Source organism: Cajanus cajan, chromosome 6, assembly GCF_000230855.2.
Source record: "Cajanus cajan strain Asha chromosome 6, NIPB_CcT2T_4, whole genome shotgun sequence".
Lineage (NCBI taxonomy): Eukaryota > Viridiplantae > Streptophyta > Magnoliopsida > Fabales > Fabaceae > Cajanus > Cajanus cajan.
Window position 1 is genome coordinate 63,822,477 of NC_138522.1, and position 26,805 is coordinate 63,849,281.

The following is a 26,805-nucleotide window of genomic DNA, read 5'->3' on the forward strand; positions in this document are numbered from 1 at the left end:
CTATGCATCTACGTGACATCTACGTCATCACATTTAACATCGTTTGTGAAATTTGGACGGAATGTCCCAAATTGATATTTTTTAAATTATTGGGGACCAAATTGAAACAAAAAGTTATAAAGGGACGAAATTGAAAATATTAATTATTATAAGGGATCAAATTAGGTGTTTTGCAAATAAAGATTAAGAGAGAAAAAACACGTCATGAAGACAAGAGCTTTCAGGGGAAAGAGAGGTCAAGATATGTTAAATTTGCATTTTATAAAAAATTGTCAAAGGTATAATTTTACTAACTTTGACTTATCATATGAACTAGGTATTAAATTATTTTTAATTAATATAATATTTGGTATAGATAATCTAGATGTAAAGAACTTTCAATTTAATGGTGAGTTTTTGAAAAAAATATTTATAACAGAAGTTATTAAATTATGAAATAATTGGTAAAAATTATTAGTATAATTTGATCCCTTGCATATGGTTTTAATTAGGATGAACCATATACTAAGTAGTTCATGATGACTCATAAAAAAACTAGCCTATTTTAATAGATTTTTTAATCCGGTTAATATACTGAATATTTATTGTTTGTTCTCTAATATTTAAATTATCAAATGAATATTATTTTTACGAATTTCATATCATTTTTTTTTCAAGGAAAGTGTTAGGAGTGAATATTGTTATGGCTATGCTCCATAATGAGTAATGTTAGGTTGTAATTAAAGGTTGAGAAATCAATATTACACTTGAATCACTAGAGGGATGTAAGTATTAAAGGGTTGTTCATGTCATCAATCACATCAGTTATGACCTATCAAAAAACAAGGAAAGACAAAAGGAGAATAAAAAAAGAATTAAACTTCTGATACCATATCAAAAGTAATGGCTAAAGAAGGATAAAAGAAAATAATGAACTTTTACTATTGAAATTTGATTAAAAATATATGCTCTCAACTATTTTTATATGAAGTAACAAGTGATATGTATTAAGAAACAAGAAAGCAATCTAAGGTACCCAAGTCTTTAGCTATCAATAAACAAACTAATAATGATCTTGAGGCACTAATAGAAGAAATGAATGAATATAATGAGAATGAAATGGAAGAGTTGCGAGGTTCAATTAATAGACTTGTGATTTAGTAGAAAAATCTTCTCAAGCAATTGGGTGGCCTTTTGAATTAACACGGCTCCAATTCATTGCTTGAATGTATAAATCTCTATTAAAAATTTATCATTGAAATTAGAGACCTCTAAGACTCTAGCTAAAATTAAGGTGGATTTCAGTGTGTCAAATGCAATTTGTGCATCTTTAGTCCATTGAAAAGATGATTTAACTTTGAAACTAATTAATGCATCATACTTTTAAAGTTGTTTTATATGAAAGACATGACTCTTTTGTAATTGAGAAAAATATTAAAGGTGGTAGTTAGTTTAGATCTCACCAATAACAAATATATGTACATTTTTTTTATGTCACACATTTAAGTTATACAAAATATTATATTTTTATACATGTATCAAGTGTTCCACTAGTTCTTATCCATGATATTAATTAAAGTATGTGATAAATAGTTTAGATTCTATATTGAACAATTTATTCAATTTTAACATCTCATTTCTGAGTGTTACATTAGTGTTATGTAATGTCTATTTCATAAGATCATATTAATTATATTGTTATCCATCTATATATTATTAAACGTAGAATAGTTTTGTTCCGGTATGCCTAAAAGTCCCATATCGCTTAGGAGTCGAGGTTAAGGGTAGTTTATAAACACCATTTCTCCTTAACCCACCAAGGCGCCTTTTAAAGGACAAAATCGTGACGGCCCAATGAGCCAAAGCGGACAATACCTCGGATGCGGTGACCCTAACGATGACAGCAGATTTATGGTAGAACATTTGGCGCTAGAAGGAGGGCTCAGGCCACTCTTGCCCCTTAGCATCGACTGGGGGACTTGTTCCGGTATGCCTAAAAGTCCCACATCACTTAAGAGTCGAGACTAAGGGTAGCTTATAAACACCCTTCCTCCTTAACCCACCGAGGCGCCTTTTAAAGGACAAAATCGCGACGGCCCAATGAGCTCGAATGCGGTGACCCTAACGATGACAGCGAACTTACGGTAGAAACAGTTTTCTTAAAAATTTTCCTGTTCAAAATTACATAGTTCAGACTCACTTATTTTTTAAAACTCTTCTTCCTTTTAGAATTCAAACCATAACCTTTCCTATTTGTTTTAAAACTAATTTTTAATTTTGAATAAATTACTGATGCTAATTAAAGATACCATATTTTTAATGATTTTTAATATTAATTATGTGTTTTGGATGGTTTTTATTTGATTTTTTTATATAGATTTTATGAACATTTTGTTAGTCCATAAGTAATTTCTCTATGTATTTTATTAGTTTTTTTGCCTTTTATTTTAGTGTTTGTAGTATCAAATTTTTTGTTCATTTTTTTGTGTGTTCTATGTAGATGGTGGGTTGATGTTGTGAGCTTAAAAGTGACTTAAAAGGACGTTCATGACTAAGATAAGATTTGAGTATTTTTCTCATTTTATTTATATTTTATTCTTCATGAAAAGTTTATGGGAAAGACTATTTTATCATTCTTAGAAGATATTTGGTAGTAGAGAAAATTTTTCATGCCTAGAAATCATGATTCTTAAGAATTATGAATCTTGGGAATCATGATTCCTTGAAATAATTAAAATATGTTTAATTACTCATAAAAGTTTTTGAGAATATTTATACATATTCTCGAGAATTAAAGATTTTCATGTTTGGTTACAATAGTATATTTTTGAGTTTATAAATATTTTTTTACAAAAATATCTTTTATTACAATAAACTCATTACATACACACACACACACACACACATATATATACACTTAATCTTATTACAAATATGATATTAAAGTATTTTAAAATTTTAAAAATTTATTAAAATTATTTAAATACAGAATTCAACAAAAAAATAAAATAAGAAAAGCAAAAATACTACATAACAATTAAGAAGAATATAAATATACTCTTTTATTTCATTTAAATAAAAAAATAAGAAATTTTTAAAAAATATGTTGGCAAATATCATTAAAATGTAGAAACAAAATAGATTTTAATAATATTATTAAAATTAACAAAATCAAGAACTTTCATAATTTTTTTTTCTTCTTCATAATTTAATTTTGTAGGAAATGAAAGAAAGAAAATTTGTTAATATTGAATCGAGTGTATTAATAAATTTCTTTACAAAAAATTGAATCTTTTACTAATAGAAAAGATATATCATTGGTACTTTTATGTTTTTTTTTTTATGTTTTTTATAGCAGAATTGTACATGACTAAAAGACTTAAAATATCTTCAATTGTCTAATTTTTTTATTTCATTCTTTTTTATTTTCTATTTTTCTTTTCATATAAATAATAATTTTTAATTTGTATCTGTTTATTATTTTTTAGTAACTAGAATTCAATATATTCTTTTATAAAAATATAATTGCAATCAATTGTTTTTTTTAGTATTAATAATTATGAAAAATTATACAATATCGTTACAATAAGTATTAAGTAACCAATAATTTGAAATTGTAATTAATTAGTAGCTAAATATATTAATAAAAAAGAATCAAGAGATTGAATTTAATTAAAAAATCAATTATAAAAAATAGTAAATACTGTATAATTATTATTAATTATAAGTGATTTTTTTGTTAACTGTGAATATTTTATATTTTATTTATAACTTAGTAAATATAATTTATAATTTTAAAAAAATATATAACTTTTTAACTCATTTAGATTATGTCATACTCATTTAGATATATTTCCTTAGTGACATCTTCTCTTATAATAGAGCGGATAACTTTTTCATAATTTCTTGATAAATTTTATCTCCTCAAATGAATGAAAATGACTATTAACTATATAATTTTCCTATAAATTCTGTCTTCATGCAATGAATCTTCCTTAAAATGATTATTAAATTGCATATATATAATTAAAATAATATTATTATAAAATTTATTTATTTATATATCATGTAATAATTAATTGACGTTTCATTTAATTAATGTTGCATTATTTGATATATATATATATATATATATATATATTAAAAATATGGAAATTAATTTTCACATATAATTAATTTAAATTTAAGTTAACTTTATTTTCAATGCTATCATTTATCAATTCTTCAACACCAATAAAAAAATTATAAATAGTTATAATATGAAAATACATCAAATGATATATTAATATTAAGTCTTTGAAAGTTTAAAAAAAATTATATTAAACAATTACTGATATTATAATTCAAGAACATATAAGATAATAAGACATTAAGAAAGAAAATATTAATTACAAAATATGGGAATGACCAAATTATTCTATAATAACTTCTGTAATGGAACTTGAATGTATTAAATAATAAATACAAATAGTTATAATTTTTAACATCAAAATTAATCTTATTATTAGTGAAAAAATACTATGTTAAATAATATTTATTTTTATAATATATATTTAATAGTTTTTTCATCAATTATATTTAAGTTTTATATTTGGATTTTGATTCATAATTAATTTAATATATTGATTTATATTATTATTTTAAAATATAATGATTATGATGAATATTTATAATTTTTTTAAAAAATATATGCATCATTTATTTTATATATTATGCATAATGTAACGACCCGCCACGGTCTCTACACTTAGTGGAATCACACTACAACTAGTTAACTAAGAGAATATTAAACTGGATAACACATACATACAAACATAAATATAAAGATCAAAATAATTAAGTTTCTGTATATAAAATATAGCCCCATATATATATTCCTTAGTGCCGGTCAAGCACTGACAAAAAGAATGTTACCCAAAATGGTAACTCAAAACACGAGACTCAGCTCCTCATCTCGCAACGATCACCTCTACTCCCAAGCTATCCCTGACCTGCTCCCATACCAAGTATGATCATCGCAGTTCCACCACATGGAAAACAAAAGGGTAAGCTAGAATTCAAAAATCAATAATACAAGTACAGAATAAAAATCTATACTACACATGCATCCCAAATCCTGTTCTTAAGGAACCTTTCATCTCAATCAATCATTCATTCATCAAACATGAAGTCAAACACCCCACTTCATCATGTCAATAATCATGCAGTAAATGCATCTCATGACAGATATCAATGCATATCAATCATCAAATGCGTCGTCACGCATACACCTAGGAGATCTCCATAACAATAGAGCTGTATAAGTGACATTCCATCCTACTGAAACCATCCCAACCGTTTTCACGCCCGAAGCGCCCGCTCGGTCACAGCTAAACAGGATATAATCCTCCCTCGAGTTTACTCGGATGATGTCACTTACACACTTGGAAGTCCAGATCCACCGTCAGGTATAGCACAGCTGGGTACGGGCTTACCACGACCTTGGCATGCATTAACCAAGTCAATTGTGGAGTTCGCCCACCGACTATCCGCAAGGATCCACGCACCTTCCCGAGTACTTGGTTAAGGGAATAACCCTCGACCTCATACCCCGCTCCAACACTAGCTAAGGACTTAGAGGAGACTCACCCAACCCAGTGGCCTATCTGAGCACCACTCTCCCAAATCCAGTGGTCTCCCAGAGCACCACTCTCATATATCAGTGGCCTATCCAAGCACCACTCTCAAGAGACTCTATGTGAGCTCTTCCAGTTCGAAAATATTTTTCCTCTCCTCAAGTCCTAGGCTAGACTCATGCCATAGGCATCACATGCAATCATACATCATACATCATAATGGTCTGCCCACCATCATGATCAACAATCATACACATGTCATAAGACATCACATGCAATAATGCATCATTCATCATAAATGATCTATCCATCATTATGATCAATAAATATATTCATATTCAAACATTCATACGTATCATTACAAACATACATATGAATCATATCGCACCATACATACATATATGATCTAAAACTTTAACTTTAAACATGCTTAAGCATCAATTTAAAACAATTATTTATAAATATAATTACGCTTGGCGCAGTCAGCTCGCACCTAGCCTAACACCAACCCAAGAGCTCTGAGCTCTTCCACGCCTGGCACACTCAACCTGCGCCCGGCCTAATCCCATTGAGTTTGTAAACTCACATACATCCTAAATAACAAACATTCTAGCTTCCCTTACCTGAAGATTGACTCAGATAGCCAAAGACTGAACAAAAGTAGAATTTCCCCTCGAGGCTTAACTCGGAACTTCAGTCCTCCCAAAACAAGCTTTCTAATCTGAATTTCAAGAAAAGACAGAAGGAGTTATTGATCTAGAGGAGAAAATGAGTTAAACAGAGAAATTTGGGAGAGAAAGGAGCTTACTGACCCAGAGACCTTCTCTCTAAAACTTCTCTCTAGAATCAGAACTCCTCACGGCCCCCCCCTCACCCCTATTTATAGGCAATCCAGAGAGGCCAGAACGGCCCGTACCGAGCTCCCAATTCACACACAAAATCCACGCTCAGAACGGCCCGTTCTGAAAACAAAACGGCCTGTTCCGGGACTCATCCGGAACGGCCCATTCTCCTTCCGGAACGGCCCGTTCTCCAACCAGAACGGCCCGTTCTGGAATTTGGAACGGCCCGTTCTCCCTCCGGAACGGCCCGTTCCCAACCACGAATTTCAGTTTAATTTAATAGCTTGGAACGGCCCGTTCTAGATTGGGAACGGCCCGTTCCGGGCTACTAAATCAGCCACCATTTTTTTTTAAACTACGTTACACATAACATAAATAAAGTAAATATAATTTTTTCATTAATAAAATAAATATATTATGTATAATTAAATTAAATAACTATTTTCATTTATTTTTTCTTCAAATTGTGTCTATTAAATATTCTTAAGCAATTAAACCTTTCATATCTAATACTATTTAATAAATCTAAACATGTTAAATTTTAGTAAAACAAAATGATAAGACGTTTGCAAATGCTACACTATATGCATACAATCTCTTATTCAATTATTATTATTATTATTATTATTTTTACATTTTTCATATAGTTATTTCTCTTAAGATTATTATTGGTGTTCATCTTTTTCAACAATTTTATGAGGTTAGACATCAAAATGATATTTTCATTATTACAAAATAGGATGTCAAAGAATGAAGAATAAAACTAATATTACATATTGTGGTGTAAAAATTAACATATATTGACTAAATATGTATATGAACCAATTTTATGTAATCTCATAATAGAATCTTTAATATCAAAAGTTTGGTCTAAAAGATGATATTATTATTAACATACACATTAGTTATAGTGTGTCAAAAAAATATATTAAACTCGTTATTTTATATATTAATTTATATATATTATATAAACACTTTTTCCTATTCTTATAAAATAAAGGTAATAATAATTTTAAAATATAAATAAAAATATACTTTAAATTATAAAGCTAATAAAATAACTTTTTAATATATTTATTATTATATAATATATATTAAATGAAAATTTGTAATTAAAGTATATATCAATATTATGTTAGTCACTTAATTATTAAAACTAGCGCAATATCAACATTTTGCATGATTAATCACCTAATGGAGAATTAACAATTGAATTGATAAAACATATAATTAAGTTAATTTATTATTCATTCTAATTTGTTATATAATTATTACTTGTACAAAAAATTACTCCTAGTAAAGTTATTCTATTCATCAATTCATGATGTTGGAGAAAAAGATACACACTAGAAGCGAGATTGAATAGTGTATATCAAGAACTCGCACTAATGAAGTAGTAAAAGTTTTGACAAACAAAGTACTAAAAAGTGATAGACGAAGGAACACATATCTTTTATACCGATTTGTTTTAAATACAAAGACTACGTCTAGTTCTCAATCCAACTATATTGAGCTTCACTATCTTTTTCAAGATACAAGTATTCTTTCAACAAATCACTTCTGGTTCAACCTAAGTAGTCTTTGACTTGCTTCTTCAAGCAATTACCCAAGTATTCTTTCAATTAAACTCTCCAAGCTAAATCATCAAGTATTCTTTCCAACCAAGCCTCTCTAGGCTAAAACATTAAGTATTCTTTTGAACAAGTCTCTCCAGGTTTAACGCTTACAAATGAATTTGTTAAGAGTTACAAAGATAGATGTGATGCTATGAAACTTATGTACAACTAGTCTACAAAGAACTATGTACAAGATTTACAATGAAGAGCTTCTTTGTAGTACTTTGGATTTATGTGACTCTGTGTTTCTTAATATGCCCTTCTCAATGAATGCTTTTCTCTTTTATTTTTATAGCACTTTTTTCTTTATCTCGTATATATGTTGTGTTGTTTAGATGCTTGATCCTTTTATAATAACTTTGGAGAAGATGATCAATATAGTAACTTTGAGTTGAGTTCTTCAATTTTCTTCTTGAATGGCTTCATCTGTCTTTTTTGTTGATCCTAGAGATTACGGTGGATGCATTTAATGCAATCATTAAATGTATTTCAGTAAAGTGTGTATCTCTTATCTGATCTTGCACACTGCTTATCATCATTTCCTTCTATAATGACTAATGAACATGGCAAAAAAATCTCTCCATAAAGGAGTTAAGGTCAAAGCAGAACAGTCATAGAGTCTTTTCTATGATATCTAGGATTTTTCCTTTTGCTTCTTCTAGAAATTGTCTTTTCCTTTTTTAATAAACTTCGAGAGTTTCAAACCTTCTTTCTTATTCGATCTATTAAGGAATAACACATTAAATGAATTTTCATGTTAGACTCTTTTTAGAAGTATTCATTTTATTGGCTTGAGACAGACTGTATGTTACGTCTAATTTGCTTCATCTTATAGATGATATATATATATATATATATATTCATATTTCGTCTCATATGAAATATTTTTGAAGAAATTTAACTTAGTTTTAAAAGAAAATCTTTTGTTTATCATCATTAAAACTTAAGGGATCGTTTGTTATCTTAATACAATTTTTTTATTTAACACATGATGCATGTTGAATTTCAACGATCAAACTATTAAATTAAAAGTTCTTAATATATAAAGCAAGTCTACAAATTTTAAAAAATTTAAAAATTATATGATACTTTGTTGTATAGATTTGAATCAATTTATAAAATATTTTTTTAATTATCCGTCAATTTGAATTAACAAAACGAAGTATCAAATAGTTTTCAAAATTTTTAAAAATTTATAGATTTGATCTATACATTGAGAAATTTTTATTTAACATTCTGTTTGTTAAAATTCGACATATACCATGAGTTATTGAATGAAATAACTTTACCAAGAATTACTCTTAGAGTTATTTGATCCCTCCTCTTTCTCTTTCTTTCTTTTTTTTTTTTTCTCTCTCGCTCTCTGTATATATATATATATAGAAAGGGATATACTTACTTCACTTAATAATTTATGTTTTACATCAAATTTTAATGATTTGATCATTAAATTAAAAGTTTTTAATGCATAAATTAATCAAGTTTGCAAAGTTTTTAAAATTTCAAAATTATTTTATATTCTGTTTTATATATTCAAATTGACAGATAATCGTAAAAATATTTATACATTAATTTGAATTAATGAAACAAAGTATTAAATAATTTTTAATTTTTTTAAAAACTTGTAGACTTGATTTACACATTAAATTTTTTTAATTTAATTATTGGATAGTTAAAATTTAATGTAGAATATAAGTTATTGAACGAAGTAATTCTCTTCTTATATATATATATATATATGTGTGAGAGAGAAAGAGAAAGAAAAAGAATAATTGAGTAATAATTTTATGAAACTCAACTCAATTTTCTTAAAATAAGAAATTTGAATCTTATGGACAGATAAACGTTGTTTGGAAGAAAAACTTTTCTAAAAGTACTAATTATATTCTCCAATAAATATTAGTCATAAGCAAAAGCTGAAAAAATTTTATAATTAAAAAAATATTTATATTAGATTAAGTGAAAGTAGCGGATGGAAGATATATAGTATATTGTATATATCTGAATTCTCAAAAGCTCCAACTGTACGTGGACGCAGGAGATCTTGTCAGTTGTCACTCAAAACCCTAACAGTGATATCTTACACTTTGCGGTCAAGATTCCCCAACATATATAATTAGACACACAAACGCAAATTTAAATTTGGAATAATGTATGTAGTGAACGAAGCACACACATATTTTGAAGGTCATGTACGACTTTTTTACTTTTATGGTGCAACCACGTCTAATTCTTTGGAATATATATGTACAACTCCTAATTCCAAACCCAATCCAAAATAAATGTTTCTTTTCCAAAGGATACAACAGGGTACATTTTTGGTTGTAATAAGATTCGCACTAGCAGAAGTGACATGGTACATTTTTTCTCAACCTGTTTGAAGAGGAAATGACAATAATTAATCTAACACATGTAAGATTTGAATAAATCAGCTGAACGAAGCACTACTTTATTTTTGCTTATTTTCTTGGAAGTAATATCATCACTTTTTTTTTTTCTTCCGTGATTCCATAAACGGGTGAAGCTGTGCATGATGTGATCTTTCCTTGTCTATATCAGAGGAAAGTTTAGATCATGCCGGCAGTTTCAACTATTATTAACACGATTAACTATTCATATTTTATTATATTAAAAGAGAAAAAAAGAAGGAATCAATTTTAATACCTCTTCATTATGATAAGAAATTTAATAGAGAATAAGCATATAAATACAGTGAGTACTAGCTTGAGTAAACTTTGTGTATTAAATAGCGATTGGTAGTTTAAGAACCCGAAAAGGCAATGATATTAGTAATAAATTAATGAATCGTTGTCCTTAACAAAATAAAATAATTGGTTTTTGTTATGATATGTAGGACAGGTGGCCGTGGTCCAAAGTAGGAGAATTTGAAATATTATCATGCTCCACCCATCGACCAAAGTCTTTGAGTAGTTCTAAGTGATCTTCTCTTAGAGTTTACATCAACCAAAGCAAAAGTGCCTTCCACTAAGCTCATGGGGGACCATTTTGATGGCTCCCTACAAATGCAACACAAAAGAAATGTAGCATCTCAACATAACACAGAGTCATGTTGGGAAGAGGGGAAAAAATTAAAAAAACACAAAGTCATGTGATGAGTACTTTTTCTCTTGCACCCGTCTTTAATTTCATTAATTGGCCTTATTTTTCTTTGTTTTCCTTTTTGCTTACCCTTTTTTTTTCTGAGAGTATCCTATCTTTGTTTTGCGATCGAAGGATGACTTTAATTTCTTTAAATTTGTTGAAGAAATATGCTAATTGTTTAAAGAGATCGAAATTAAAGGGGGCAAAAATAATGCTACAATTTCATAGACTTATTAAGCTTTATTTGTTAAGTTCTTTTGACACAAAAGACATAATAACAAAGCCAAAGGTGACAATTGGAGAAGGGGTAAAATTCTCCTTGTCAGTTGCCACATAACACCGTTCGGAGACATGAAGATTTTAAATGAAGCAAATGATCACTTCTTTCTGGATCTAACATTCTATCTGAATGCACATGACACATTAAAAATTAAAAGTAACTATTGGGTGTCATGTCTAATCCATCAAACAAACGGAGTAGAACAGCTTTTAACAGAGGGAGAAGGTATTAGCCTTATGGGGAAACGAAACATGTTAACCTGTACTGATATTGATAAAGTTTGCTGTGATTTGGACATTCTGTTTTGTTCATTTTTGGTTTCATGATCTTGGTCGGGAATGGAGGCACGCAGAGTCCTCCCAATTAATGGTACCAGAGACACAGAAAATGCTTTCTTCACTGTCAAGACAATTATATAATTCTCATAAGTTAAATTTAGGCTAACAACCTATTTTGATATCTTATAATAATTATTTGTTTCAATTTAGTTTCACTTTTATTTTTTGTTTCAATTTGGTCTCAAATAAATTAATTGATTTCAATTTGGTTCCAAATAAATTAATTGGTTTCAATTTAGGACTTCCATCCAAATTATTTAAACGGAGTTAACTATTGGCCACGTGGATGCCACGTAGATGCATAGGTGAATGTCAAGTGGATGCCACGTGGATGATAATTTTTTTTAAAACACCTGGACCCAGAACGGCCCGTTCTGAAACCAGAACGGGCCGTTCTGGTTGCACTTTTGGTGTGTTAAATTTGCATCCGGAACGGCCTGTTCCAGGTGCAAATATAACACACTAAAAGTGCAACCAGCACGGGCCGTTCTGGTTTCAGAACGGGCTGTTCTGGTTTCAGAACGGGCCGTTCTGGTTCCACACTGCTAAACATAAACGATCAATAATTATAGTTTACGGTTGTGAATCATGGAAGGAAAAAGACCCAAGGTACAAAGTATTTCAAACACTGAATTTGGTAATATTGTCAATGGAAATTAATAACTTCAATTGCTAAACAGTTAGGCTATACAGTGTATTATTAAGGACAATGCAATGTATCACTAAAGACAATGGTAGCAGATTTTATTTCATTTCAAACTAGAGTGAACCACTTATTACTAAATTGACACTATACAGTAAAAGATGAAATGACATGATATTTTTCCTTGAAGTCATTAACGATGTACCCCAACAACAACAATTTGTTCTTGAAGAGGTAGAACCTGAAGTAAAGGAAGAAGATACACAGGACTAACATTTCACCACACAACCATATGCAGGGACAAATCTAAATTAATTATAGTGGGGGCACTTGCCCCCACTAAAATTTTTTTCATTCTTTTTTTATATATAAAATATTAATAATTTTATAAAATATATATTATTAATTATATTTTAATTATGTTGTTATATCTAATATAATAAATATATTAATATTTTTTATATTTTATTTTATTATGTTTATCCTATTAATTTTTATCATTTTATTCCTCTAATTTTAAATAAGTTGCAAAAAATTATAAAGTGACACTTAAATATTTCTTCAGACAGAAAGAGAAAAAGAAAAAGTTATTAATCTATTTATAAGATAATTGTATTTTATAAAAATAAGTAATTTTAAAATTTTTACCATAAAAAATATTTTTTAAAATTATTATATTTTTTAATAAAATTAATAAAGAATATTCTATTCTCAGTTTTGGAACGGTCCCAGAACGTGTCGTTTCTGAATCCAGAATGGCCCGTTCTGAAACCAGAACGGTCTATTCTGAAACCAGAACGGCCCGTTCTGATGTACTGGTGGTGTGTTAGTTTTGCATCTGGAACAGCCCGTTTCAGGTGCAAAATTAACACACCAAGAGTGCATCTAGAACGACCCATTCTAGTTTTAGAACGGGTCGTTCTAGTTCCAGATGTTTTCATAAAATTTGGCGTTCACGTGGTATCCACGTATGCATCTACGTGGGCAAAAATTAACTCCGTTTAAATAATTTGGACGGAAGTCCCAAATTAAAACCAATTATTTTATTAGGGACTAAATTGAAACCAATTAATTTATTTGGGACCAAATTGAAACCAAAAATAAAATTGGGACTAAATTGAAACAAACAATTATTATAAGAGACTAAAATAGAATTTTAGCCTTAAATTTATTAACTTTTATAACTAATCATCTTAAAAGTCGTTACAGAGATTCTCTCTCTTCTTTATTATAAGAAAGAATAAAATAATTTTATGTATATTAAGTAAAATAATTATCTATTAAATTTTATTAGTCTCATAAAAATAAAAATATTTAAAAAACAGTATTATTAGATGAGTTAAAAAAGTTAAAATTTACTAATAATAAAGAAAAGAAAATAATTTTCATTAGTAAACTCATTTTTTTTCTCATGAAAATAATCATCACAGTATTTCAAATTTGACAAATATCAACTAAACCAACTTACACCTACAAGATGATAGATCCTAGAAGCACTAGATCCCGTGTCTAGCATTACAATTACTAATTCAAGAAACTTGATTAGACTATTGTTAATTTGCATCAAGTTCTTCTATGCTTTTATCAATTTTTTTGATCAATATTTATTTAAAAAATTGACACCGGCCGTTTCCATAGGATCCAATATCATATCGTGCTGTGCACTAGGGTAAATAACTAAACCCAAGTATACGTGAGTGTTGTGGAGTTGCAACTTTAGGTCAAAAAGTTTGCATGGAGAGTATATCTTGCTTAATAAGCTAAACGACCACTGTAGCACATTTTTTAAAACTTATTACCAAAGTAAGACTGTTTTGAAACAATTTACACATTTGGGGCTCTTTTATTGGGTGTCGCTATGGCCGCTATGGGCCATAGCGACACCCATGACACGTGAGTTTTTTTTTTTTTAGGCTTTGTTGGGCTGGACCAGTGTCGCTATAGGCTTGCCCAGTACGCCAAAGTGGCGCTGTGGCTCACAGCGCCACATAATTTTTTTTTTAGTTTTTAAATTATTTATTACATTATTTTTTAGTAGGCGCTGTGGCCCAGTACGCTTGAGTGGCGATATGGCTCACAGCGCCCCATTTTTATTTTTTTTTCGTTTTTCAATTATTTTTTAAATTATTTTCTTAACAGGCGCTGTGGCCCAGTACGCCTGAGTGGCGCTGTGGCTCACAGCACCCCATTTTTTTTTTTCGTTTTTCAATTATTTTTTACATTAAATAAAATTAAAACAGAATTAAATTAAATAAATTAAAAAATTTAAATAAACTTTTTTTCTAATTAAGTAAAATTAAAACAGAATTAAATTAAATAAATTCAAAATTTAAATAAACATATTTTTTAATTAAATAAAATTAAAACAGAATTAAAATAAATAAATTCAATATTTAAACAGAAATAAATTAAACGTATTTCAAATATAAATCAATTTTTTTTAATTAACATAAATAACACAGAATTAAATTAAATCAATTTAGAATTTATATAAATTTAATGACACAGAAATAAATTAAATCATTTATAAATTTGTAATTATTTATTTTTTTAATAAACATAAATTACACAGAAATAAATTATATCAATTTATAATTTCAATATATTTATTTACGAGAAAAATTTAAATTAAGCAGAAATAAATTAAAGGTATTTCAAATATACATAAATTTTGTGTTTAATTAACATAAGTAACACAGAATTAAATTAAATCAATTTAAAATTTATATAAATTGAATGACACAGAAATAAATTAAATCATTTTTAAATTTTTAATTATTTATTTTTTTAATAAACATAAATTACACAGAAATAAATGATATCAATTTATAATTTAAATATAATTATTTACGAAAAAATTTAAATTAACCAGAATTAAATTACAGCTATTTCAAATATAAATAAAATATTTTTTTAATTAACATAAATAACATAGAATTAAATGAAATCATTTTAAAATTTATATAAATTTAATTTTTTAATAATTATAATTACATACAAAAAAATTTTAACCGCAGTGCCACGTGTCAGCGTCTCATTGGCTAAGCACCCGGTGAATTTATTACGCGCCAAGTGAGGCGCTATGAGTTGCAACGCCTCAAATTAGCTGTGGACACGTGTCAGCCTCTGTGTGATCACGCAGGCGGTCAATTAATGAGGCGCTATGAGTTGCAACGCCTCAAATTAGCTGTGGACACGTGTCAACCTGTGTGTGGTCACGCTCTGGGCCATAGCGCCTCAATTTTTAAATTTTTTTTTTCGTTTTTAAATTTATTTCACATTATATTACTTCATTTTTTAACTTTATATTTTTTAAAAATTTCTATTGTTTTTTTCTTTTTTATCAGAAATTTTTAAAAAAATTAATTTTTATTTTTTGTATTTATAAAATATTAAATATGGTATAAATATCAGACCACTTGAGGCGCTGTGAGCCTAAACGCCTTGGAGGCGCCCTAGGCCACAGCGCCTCAGTTTTTTAAATTTTTTTTTTCGTTTTTTAATTTATTTCACATTATATTAGTTCATTTTTTAACTTTATATTTTTAAAAGTTTCTATTGGTTTTTTCTTTTTTATCATATATTTTTTATAAAATTAATTTTCATTTTTTATATTTATAAAATATTAAATATGGTTTTTTAAATAGACTCCTAGGAGGCGTCATCAGCCATAGCGCCCCATTTTTTAATTTGTTTTTTTGTTTTTAAATTTATTTCAGATTATTTTAAGCCGACTTGAGACGCTTTAGCCTATAGCGCCTCTATAAAAGTCTCCACCAGCTACAACGACTCGTTTAATATGGCGTTCATGGCTTATATTGAAACCCAAATTTGTCACGTGTCATGGGTGTCGTTGTGGCCCATAGCGACACCCAGTAAAACAGCCCCAAAGGTGTAAAATGTTTCAAAACAACCCCATTGTGGTAATAAGTTTCTAAAACTACACTACAATGGTCGTTTAGCCTGCTCAATATCACCAAGTCCTTGATCTCACACACCATATATCCACCATGAATCAAGCTTTCATTACAAACTAGTCACCGTGTTCACCTTCTGCGTTGTCGCGTCATCAAGCCATAACCTCGCCACACAATAATAGACATTGCTCAAAATCATCCAATACAATTCAACATATTTCAATAAATTTCTCCATTAGAAAATAAAATGAAATAAAATCTTACAACAACTAAAATTAACATATACATAAACTAATTAAAACTCACTCACATTAATTTTACATATATAATTTTTTTCATATTTTTTCTTAAAAATCGTTATGGAAAAAGTTAATCAGTCTTTTTACAACTCATTCATGCTCACATTAACTTTCACAAATCACCTTATAATGATGCATTTTCCCCAGCACATTTGGCCCGATTAACCATAGCCTCCGATCACGTGCTAGGAGCTATTCAAACTTCACTCGCGAGCGATCACTGTGTGAATTTTTTTTTTTTTTAACAATATTTTGGAAAACTAGTTTTATAAGCAAAGTAAAAAAAGCAAATTAAGTACACTGCAGCTATTTCCTTAATTTGCCTCCTTGCCCAATGGAAAAGAGGGACCGGATCTGTCTTTCCAATCCTATGAAATATGTAGCAATAATTTCTATTTTCAAACACGTGTATCACTAAGTGGTTTTAAAGAAAGAGTTAATCACCTGTGTAAAGTTTTTTTATACTGATAACTAATTAGATCTTTTAATTGTATCATGTTACTGTTAAAAATAAATATATTTACATATATAACACAATTAAAAGATGAGAATTTCTACGGTACCCTCTGTAAAAGAAGGGTACCGGTAGTGTCGATGATGTGTGATCCAAATCACTTATAATTTTATAATTATTTACAATTCAATATCCACGTCAATTATAATGAAATTCACGTTTTTTAATATCTTTTCGGAGTGTTTGCTTCGTGTTTCTTCCTCTCAGCGGTAATGGTCCCCAATAGGGTTATCACAGGACTTGGGAGGGGAACCAGTGAGGAGCAAGATGCGAGGTTTACCTCTCACGAAATTAGGGTATTCGGGATTTTGGAGGAGTCAAGCCTTGCGTTCTTCGTCCCAATTGCGGATCTTGGGGCCCAGGCTGTAGGTCACGTTAGGGTTCAAGGGGGCTTGCTCGTCGGGGTTGTTGGGGTCGACGTCGGAGCGGATCTCGGCCAGGATGCGGTTGGTCTCCTCCACGAGATTCTAGTTGACGGCGACGGCGTCGGAGGAGCCGAGGTTGACGCCGATGGTGCCGCGGAGGACGAGGATGTCGTCAGAGACAAAGGTAACCTTGAGGAGTCATGGTCAACAGTGGAGAGGAGGGAATAGTGGAGGGCGGAGGAGGAGGGGAGGGAGGAGTGGTAAACAGCTGTGGCGAGGGAGTTCAAGAAATAGGGAGAGGGGTTGAGGCGGAGGTGAGGGGAGGGGAGTGGGAGACGGAGGGGCAAGGGAGAGGTGGGAGACGGAGGGGAGAGGGAGAGGTGGGAGACGGAGGGAGGGGAGAGGAGATCGTATAATTATAAAAATATTAATAAAAACTTAAAAATAAATAATGTAAAAATTTAAATATAAAATAATTTTTATTTAAAAGGTTGACATGACATTTGACATGGTATTTAGATGATGTGTACATATACACATTTGCTACAGTACCAAAACCCCTCATTTATCAGGGATACAGTAACAACTCCCTTAAAAGATTTAGTTTTTACACCGACAACGATTAACTCTTAAAGAAATCATACATAATTATTTTTAACAAATTAATTGTTATAAAATTTCCTAAAATGTATCTATTAAAAGAAGAAATGGTTGTATTATTCACTCTTTGTAAGTGTAGAACAAGGGATAAGACACGAAATTACTAATTCGGAAATATTTATATTTTGGGTCCGATTAATAAAAATATTACATTAATCGAAATTATATTTTAATTATAGAATCGACTATTACACTTCTCTTTAGTTAAAGTGCTTTAAGAATTTATACTGCCATTAAAACAATATCAAAGACGATTTATCAGTCTTACATACCTAAATTCATACTTCGTTGCATTAATGCCAAATCGGACAAGTCAGTGGAATAATCAAAATCGAAATGACTAAGATGCAACATAATATGTGTGAAGATTTGAATCATACTTCTTTGTGTCAAGAGTATACAGTATACACTAATCCGTTACTTTTTACTTTCGCAATTTTATCTAGATATAGCTTTTAAAAGTATAGATCAACGTTAGTGATCCCTTTACATCCGCAAGGTGGTTACTATATTAATCGGCAAAGACATAGTCCTGAGTTATATAGCTCACAGTCCCACCATTTCAAACGAAAAACTAAAGTTATGCATAGTTAGATATCCTGAATCTTCTCTGAAACTGCTTTCACATTTCAATTTAAAACAGCCAAATAGCTTCCTCCGATATATTTTAGCATTTAAAGGAGAAAAAATAAATTAAGCAGATGCATGCACAGTAAAAAAATAATCTGACAAAACAACCTTTAAAGAGACAGCATTTATGAATACAAAAAGGAACAAGCATTCCATAAATTTTTTTTATTGTATATTTTACAATTGTATGTTCAAAAACTGATAGTTTTCAACAAGTGCTGCATGAACTATAACTCCATAGCACCTCGTAACCCTTAAAATTCAAAGCCAATCTAAACAAAGGATTCCTCATCCTAAATCAACACTAAACAATTTAACATTAGGTATGTATATAACACAAGCATTCTTTGATTGTAGGAACCCTAATTAAGTAAAGATAAGGAGCAATCTACGGTCTTGAAATTAAAAGTTTGGTCCACAAGCCAGAATGAACCAGATCGGTGAAAAACAAGATAAAAGAAAAAGACAAAAGCAAGTAAAAGGGAAAGGTTAATAATAACGCACGCCTGCTAGAACAGAAACTCAGAAAAAGGAATATACGATGCAAACAGTGATTCACCTACCTTTTGCTTTTAAGCTTGTATCTTTCAGAAGTTGAAGAATCTAATGGGTCCCCAAATAGGAAGGAGTGAGGCTGTCACAGCATGACCTAGTCAGGGTTAGCACTCTTCAGCTCTCTAACCAAAGCTAGATCATGCTGGCAGCTTCACTTTTTCCTTTGCGAACTTGCGATCCCAAACAGTTCATGTTACGGCTCAACTCCACTCTCTGCAGGTGCATATATGGGAAGTGATCGAAAGCTTAAAAGAAGAAAAGAAACATTGCAACACTTCCGGATCAACCACAAAAAGATCGTTTATAGACCACCACGAAAAGGGAGTGATTACATTACACACTTGGGAAACGACATGTGTGTTGTGTAAAAGCAAGTGGACACTTTAAAAAAATCGAAAATGTTTAGAATAATGAGAAGTTGAAGTAGTTGCATTAACCTAACTTAAATAATTAAACTAGGAGAGAAAGATGAGTTGGAAAAAAGTGTTGGGAAACCTTATTGAACTAGGAAAGAAGAGAATGGAAAAGGGTAAGAGGTGTATGATATGTGTATTCCATTTTGACACTTGTGAGCTAGGAAAGAAGGAGCAGGAGATAGATAGATTCAAGGGGGGCTTGAGGATGAGGCCGGAAAGGAAGAACAAGATCGTAGAATAAATAGAGTGAGAGAAGAATGGGACAGATAACAGATGTAAGAGAGGTAGATAGATAATAAAAAGGGAAGAGGGTTGATATCATAAAGACATATCCCACCTTGTGTAACAGTGAATTAAAGGAAGGTTCATACATGCACAGTAGAGTCAAGGAGGAGGGAATTCAAAGGCACACAGCTAAGAAGGCTAAAAAGGAAGGAGTAGCAGACGCATGATGATTGATGAGGAGTTGTCTTAGCTAGCTATATAGGGTCAGAGATGAAAGAATAGCTAGGCTAGGTCGAAATGGCAGGGATCCTTTCTCTACTTGGAGAATTTCAATTTACATATGATAAGAATTGAATAGCCCTTTTTTTAATGCATGTATAAAGAATATTTTACTATGTTACTCATCCGAAAGTACTTAAAAGATGAGTTGTCATAATGTAATTAGTTCTTTTTCATATATAATAGTTGCAATTTAAACACTTGCAGCCAGTATATATTATTAGGGAAAGGTACATCCTCTTTTGAAACCAGAAAATATCACCAACTTTAGCAAGTATTTATAATAGAATTTACATATAGTTTATTAATATGATTTGTTAACCCATAAAAGATAAATGTATCTGTGTGTTATTAGGTGGTGGTATAAAGATGAGAAAAACAAAGATAGGGTTGCTCTCAAGCAATTCAATTTTCACACACTGTGACGAGGGACAAAAAGTCACAGACCCTACAATTATTGGGTTCCGGAACAAAAGAAAAGAAGGGGGGCTTGTTTAGAATTTCCATGCGTATGTTTTGCTAAACCCTCTCTCTTTCTTTGCACAAGTGTGGGCGTGATCATCCTCAGTTGTCAATTCAATGTAACTTCCCAGTTCCCAGCCATCGAGAAAAAAAGAGTAGCACAACAAATACACATCCTTTTCCTTTTGTACCGTCATCATCACAGTGCATAGTCCTCATCTCATTCGATTTGAATTAATTTCTAGGGGTCAACCAGCCATAATATCCATCATCTACTATCATACAATATAGTTTTTTTAGGGCATTCATATTTAATTTTTGGAGTACTAATAGTTGATCCCTTTTTATTCCGATCTGATTACAAATATATATAGTTCATATTTGTTATGTTATTTCAAATAATTTATTAATATTTGAACAGAAGATCGATGCATTGATGTAACAAGATATGGATGATTCATTATTTATCGGTAATTGGTTAGGGTCTATTCTTCTGGCGATTCTCAGTGAACCTTTGCATGCGTTGTAAAGGTTAGTGGTTTTTTGACAGCTAAGTTCTGTGTTGTCTGATTCAGGCTAAGTTGTTAGTGTAGACTGCCTCCTAGGCCTGTAACATATGGACAATCCAATTAATTATCCTATCCAGTTGGATGCGTTACAGATCCGAATTTATATCTTTGTAATATTGATTTTCTTAAGTGATGCTGCTGTTATTACTTATTAGGGTTGAACAAACTTATATTACACATAAAATATATACGTAATCGTTAATTTAACTTATATACATAAATATTTCTCGTTAAAGAAAGATTCGAACCTTCTTTATGCCCAAGGGCAGCTGAAACAATCTCACTTTAACACGGCAGAAGCACCATTGCATTGCATCGACAGTATGGGTAATTAATGATATATTTTGAAAACAAAAATTGTCATAAAGCATGAGTTTGATCCAACAAGGCAGCAATTTGGTGACTAGAATAAGACACGGTTTGGAATATACCCTCCGTACGTTATCGTTGCTATGTAAGAAAAAAAAATGTTTAAAAAAGTGTTATTTTAATTTTAATATAATATTAGTTTATTTTTTTATTCTAATAAAAATCATTTTGTAAAATTATTGTTCTATTTATTTATTTTAAAAAAATTAAAAAAATTTAAAATAATTCTTATTATAATTACCTCATTGATACAAATTATTTATTCACTTTTATCAATCATTAATCACTATAAAAAAATTAATTATTCATTTTTAGTGAATCTTTCTTTAAATCACACTTTTTTTTTTCATTCATAAAACTCAAATATAATTCATTCTTTAAAAAATTTGAGCTTATTTTTATTTGGATTTTTTTTGTTTAAGTAATTACAACATTATTGGCGCAAAATATCAATTATCAAAAACAGTCTGTTAAAAATCGTAAATACATACAAGGGGGTATTTCCTTCTTAACATAATCTAGTTGGAACCAACTTGATAGTTCTATTAAATTTTGTTTAATATTTAAGACTTTGCATAAATATTTTTAAAATATTATTAATATTTTAAACTTCATAAAAAGTTATTAAAGAAATTTCTAACATATTCTTTTTTTTTATATTAATTATATTATCTTTTATTTATACTTCTTTTATATTTTCACTTTATAATAAATAAATAAAAATACTATAACAAAAAAGCGTTCAATGCTTTACTAGCATGCTACTCCTTGATCCTTTACATATGAAATAAATGGATACACTTTTTTTTTTGTCTAATTATAAAAAAAATACCCATTTTAAGATGTATTAATTACCAATTTTTTTATATCTTCATGCAAGTAGATGCATTTATTGATCCATTAATTATACAAGTTACACTTATTGGTGGAAAAATTTATCTCTAGAATTAAGTGTAATGTCATTTAATATTATCATTATTTAAATCAGTCTATTTAAATAATATTTTTGAAGTAAAATTTAATTGTATTAACTATCTCAAGTATTTTTATTTAATTTTATAAATTAGTTATTTGTTTTTAATATAAATAATTAAAGGAGTAATCAATATGGATTTTTTTCCGGCTAAAACATCAAATAGTGAATGAAGTATGTTACATCATTGTTAAGATAGTAATTCTACATAAGACTTTACTACTATGTTTGATCATTATGTCGCTTTAGTACTCATTATTCACACTTAAGCGAGCTTGCTCTAGAGTCAGTTAATTATGGTAAAAAGATTCATTAGCATCAGTTCTCCCACGAATGGATCAACAAGCAACATAGGCATAAAAGAAATATAGATCATCGCTTCATCGATTCTGATAAGAACATATTTTCAACAACTACACTTGGATTAACGTGCGTTGATATATTTGTTGATTTCATGTGTCAATTTTGCTTAAGAGACATCTTTTGATGGGAAAGTGGAAAAGTCACCTTCATCATTTAAGGTTCTTTTAAGTTTTCTCATGTATTCTTCAAAAAAAAAATGGTTAAACTCTTTTGTAATATGAAAAACTAATTTTTTAGGCTGGGATTAGCGTGTGCGTTAATATGAAGAACTAACATTTTAAAAATGATGTAGAACAACGGTGAGATAGAAACATTGTTGAAATTGAGTCCAAAATAATGGAGTGTTATCTTGAATGCCAACAACAAACATAACACTAGAGGCTGTCATATATATAAAATGGAGGAATGTCATAAAGGAATTCAAGCTTTGGAGGACAATGGTGCATGGAAAATAAAAGACTTGTTGTCAGGTAAGGAAGTTATAGGATGCAGGGTAAGGTATATTAAACATCACAAGATTATAATAAAATTCTCATGGGTATTAAACACCACAAGGTAAGGTTGGTGATTCATGGGAATAAACAAGTCAAAGATATTGATTACTCCCTCCGTTTTTTTTTCATAGTCGTTTAAGGTTTTGCACGGGAATTAAGGAAATCATTAATATTTTAGTTTTCAAAAATATTTATTACTTACTTTCCTATTTTACCTTTTTTTTGCATTTTTTAGACTGTTGAACTACTCCATTAAATAGTTGTCCCTTTTTTTGTTTTTTTTATAGTATTTTGTTGGGAACATATTACTCTTATAAATGCACATTAACTTTATATGAGTAGTTAGAGAAAAATTAGGTAGACATTAAAAATAAATACACACATTGTTCAGGAAACATGTATTAATTATCAAGGGTAAAAATGGAAGAAAAAAATTAATAACTCATTGATTTTAGTAATATGACAATGAAAAAAAAAACAACAAACTCTGACAAAACGACTATGAAAAAAAACGGAGGGAGTATAATGAAATATTTTAGCTTGCAATAAATATGGTGACAATTTAAACCTTTTTTGACAATTGCAGTTGCCAAGATTTCTTGAATTACATCAATTAGATGTTCCTAATGCTTTCTTGAAGAAGAAAAAAGTGTATATGAAACTACCACCTAGGTTTGAGCCATCGTTTATAATTAGTTAAATTTCATGAATTGAAAAGTAATTTATATCTTAACAAGAAACACTTGTTATAAACTTAATTCTTGATTTAAAATTATAGAAAAAATGACTTATATATTAATAAGAGTACTTAGAAGTAAACTATGATTTCATTTCACAAATTACAAAATATATTGATAAGTTCAAGTTAAACGACATTTTGATGCTACTTGGTCAATATTCAAATAAAGAATTAATAGGTTATTAATTATAGAGAAGTTACAAAGGTAGGTGAGAAGAATTAAAAAGATAAAAATAAAAGAATTCTATCAACATTTATTATGAAGCCTACACTCGGTTATAAGCAAATGATTTGCTAAAGAGGCGTCGAATGTATACCACTTGCAACAAACTTGTAACAGCAAACAAAACATATTCCAATATTGTGTAGAAGACAACACGTTTTCTGGTACTTTCATTAGCTGCAAATGCAAAATTTAATACATCAAATGAATTAACCAAAAATAATTTACAATCCACCCAAATGCATCGGTTAACACGTACACATAAAACTTGATTTTTTGCTAGATTTTATGTCGAAAATAAATAACGCTAAGTAAACTTGTCTATCATGCATTTAATTATACCCAAGTAATTGAGGCTAACTGGAACTTCTCAACAACTTTAATTAGAATTTTCTTTGTATCATTTTCTCACCCCAGCAAAGTTATCATTATCAACAACACATAACTGATTCAGTTTTCAAATGGTGTTTAAGGATATGAAAAATTAATAGCGACTAACAAGTGAGATTAACTTACTGTGTCGGTGTCTAATATCACGTGCCTTCAGGTACTTTTGTTCTGATATAATAGATTCCAATGCTTCTCTCAACTCTGCAATCTTCACATTAACGGGATCTAAATGTTCTGAAACCAAAAGGAAAAGTTGAGTAAATAAACTGATTGAAAAATTAAGACGCACATATGCATGCTATAATAACAACACTAACATATCATAATTAATTTAAATAATGCTAGTAAAATACCTCTTAATTATATGCCTTAAATGATTTTCTCTCTCTTAAAGATAATATTAGGATTGAGTTAGACCTTCTAAATGCAACATGACATCAAAACTTATTTCAATCTTCATGTTGGGTTCCAATCATTCAAATTTAATTATTCAATTATAATGGGACACCAAATTTGGTTGGTACTAACCATCTTTAGCTAAGTCATGTTCGTTTGGGATGTGGCCAACGTGAATGTAGAAAGATACTGTCTCTGGCGTTGAAGCAGGATTGTGAAAGCAAAATCTATATATTCCTTGATGTGAGGCTTTGAATTGAAATTTGTCCCCTGAAGTTCCCTTCAAAGAGTACACTAAATTCCCTCCCGGAGATGTCACCTACATATTATGATGCATTCATTGAACCACCAAACACACAACTTGGTTAATAATTATTGCAATGTGCTTAAGAGACATGCTCTTGTTGGCACATTATTATTGAAAGTATGAAAAAAATGGGGCATGTAGCTAGCTTACGGTGAAATCAATTCCAGGATGGTCTGAGCTCCAAAAAATATCATAATCAATAACTACAAAATTTCCAGAAACAGTGTCACCATCATGTAGAACGTGCTCTGATACACATTCCACGTCGTATAAACTGATTGAGAGAGCATGACCGTGACAAATTATGAAACTAAGGAAAGAGATCACAATGGTGCAAATCTTTAAAAACCAATCCATTTCCCACTTTGCTATGATTGTTAATGCTATTCTCTTAATTTCCTGGCCTAAAACAACGTAGCTCTCTCTCTGGAAGAAGCCAAGAATTATGCATCACGTTGAAACTTATGATGGCTTTAAATCTGGTTAAGTTGTTTAACGGGTCATTACTTCTATCTATAGAGTCGCGTTACTCGTCTATATATATCAATCTATAAAATACATTTTATGGAAAACAGGATGACCGTACATGTGAATTACAAGACCCCCTCAATTTCAATCTTATATGGTTAAGCTTTACTTTCTTGTTTTTTATTCCTTACATTAAAATTTGAATTGAGTTACAAAATTTAAAATTAGATTGAAATATTTAACAAATAAAGCATGTGAGTGAAATTAAAAGGAAAAACTTATGTATAGTTTTCATGTATTTTGATTTTAAGGTGTGTTTGGAAAACTAATTTATAAATTATAAGACAGTTGAAAACTTATAAAATATTACTTTTATTTTTATATATAAGTCTCAAATATTTAATTTACTAAGATCAAGAAAAATAGTTAATTTAGTTGATAATAATAAAAATTATATTTTTTAAAAAATTACTCTTGTACTACTTTTTTCTCTTAATTAATATTCACTCTTCTCTTAACTAATTAGAGTGCATATTTTATATTACTTCTCTCTCATAATTAATACTGTTTAATTTCCTAATCAATTAGAATGTTTATCTTTTAAAGAGTTTATATATAATTATTGTATTTCATCAAATTAAGAGAACACATTTTAATTAGGAATATTTTAATCTAAAAATAACTAATACATCAAATACTATGAATTAGATTTTATATAAAGTAACAAATAATATTTTAGGTTGGGTACGAAGGCACTATAAGTTAGGAGGTGAAAAA

The 26,805-nt window shown here is 29.4% G+C and overlaps 1 protein-coding gene across 1 annotated transcript; it reads right to left on the bottom strand.

Moving 5' to 3' along the window:
• Positions 1-24,402: 24,402 nt before the first annotated feature.
• On the bottom strand, positions 24,403-26,048 carry LOC109793125 (transmembrane emp24 domain-containing protein p24beta3). The gene is made up of 4 exons (XM_020352595.3): positions 25,711-26,048; positions 25,386-25,572; positions 24,984-25,091; positions 24,403-24,644 (listed from the first exon to the last, which is right to left on the bottom strand). The coding sequence occupies exons 1-4, from the start codon at positions 25,915-25,917 to the stop codon at positions 24,511-24,513; spliced, it is 636 nt and encodes a 211-aa protein (XP_020208184.1). The 5' UTR covers positions 25,918-26,048; the 3' UTR covers positions 24,403-24,510.
• Positions 26,049-26,805: the final 757 nt, after the last annotated feature.

Bases quoted from the DNA above. Each gene is read 5' to 3' on its own strand.
- LOC109793125 (XM_020352595.3), bottom strand. From the start codon at position 25,917: ATGGATTGGTTTTTAAAGATTTGCACCATTGTGATCTCTTTCCTTAGT. The intron at 25,573-25,710 runs GTAAGCTAGCTA...CATAATATGTAG, and splicing joins ATCCTGGAATTGATTTCACC to GTGACATCTCCGGGAGGGAA. The intron at 25,092-25,385 runs GTTAGTACCAAC...TTTTGGTTTCAG, and splicing joins ACATGACTTAGCTAAAGATG to AACATTTAGATCCCGTTAAT.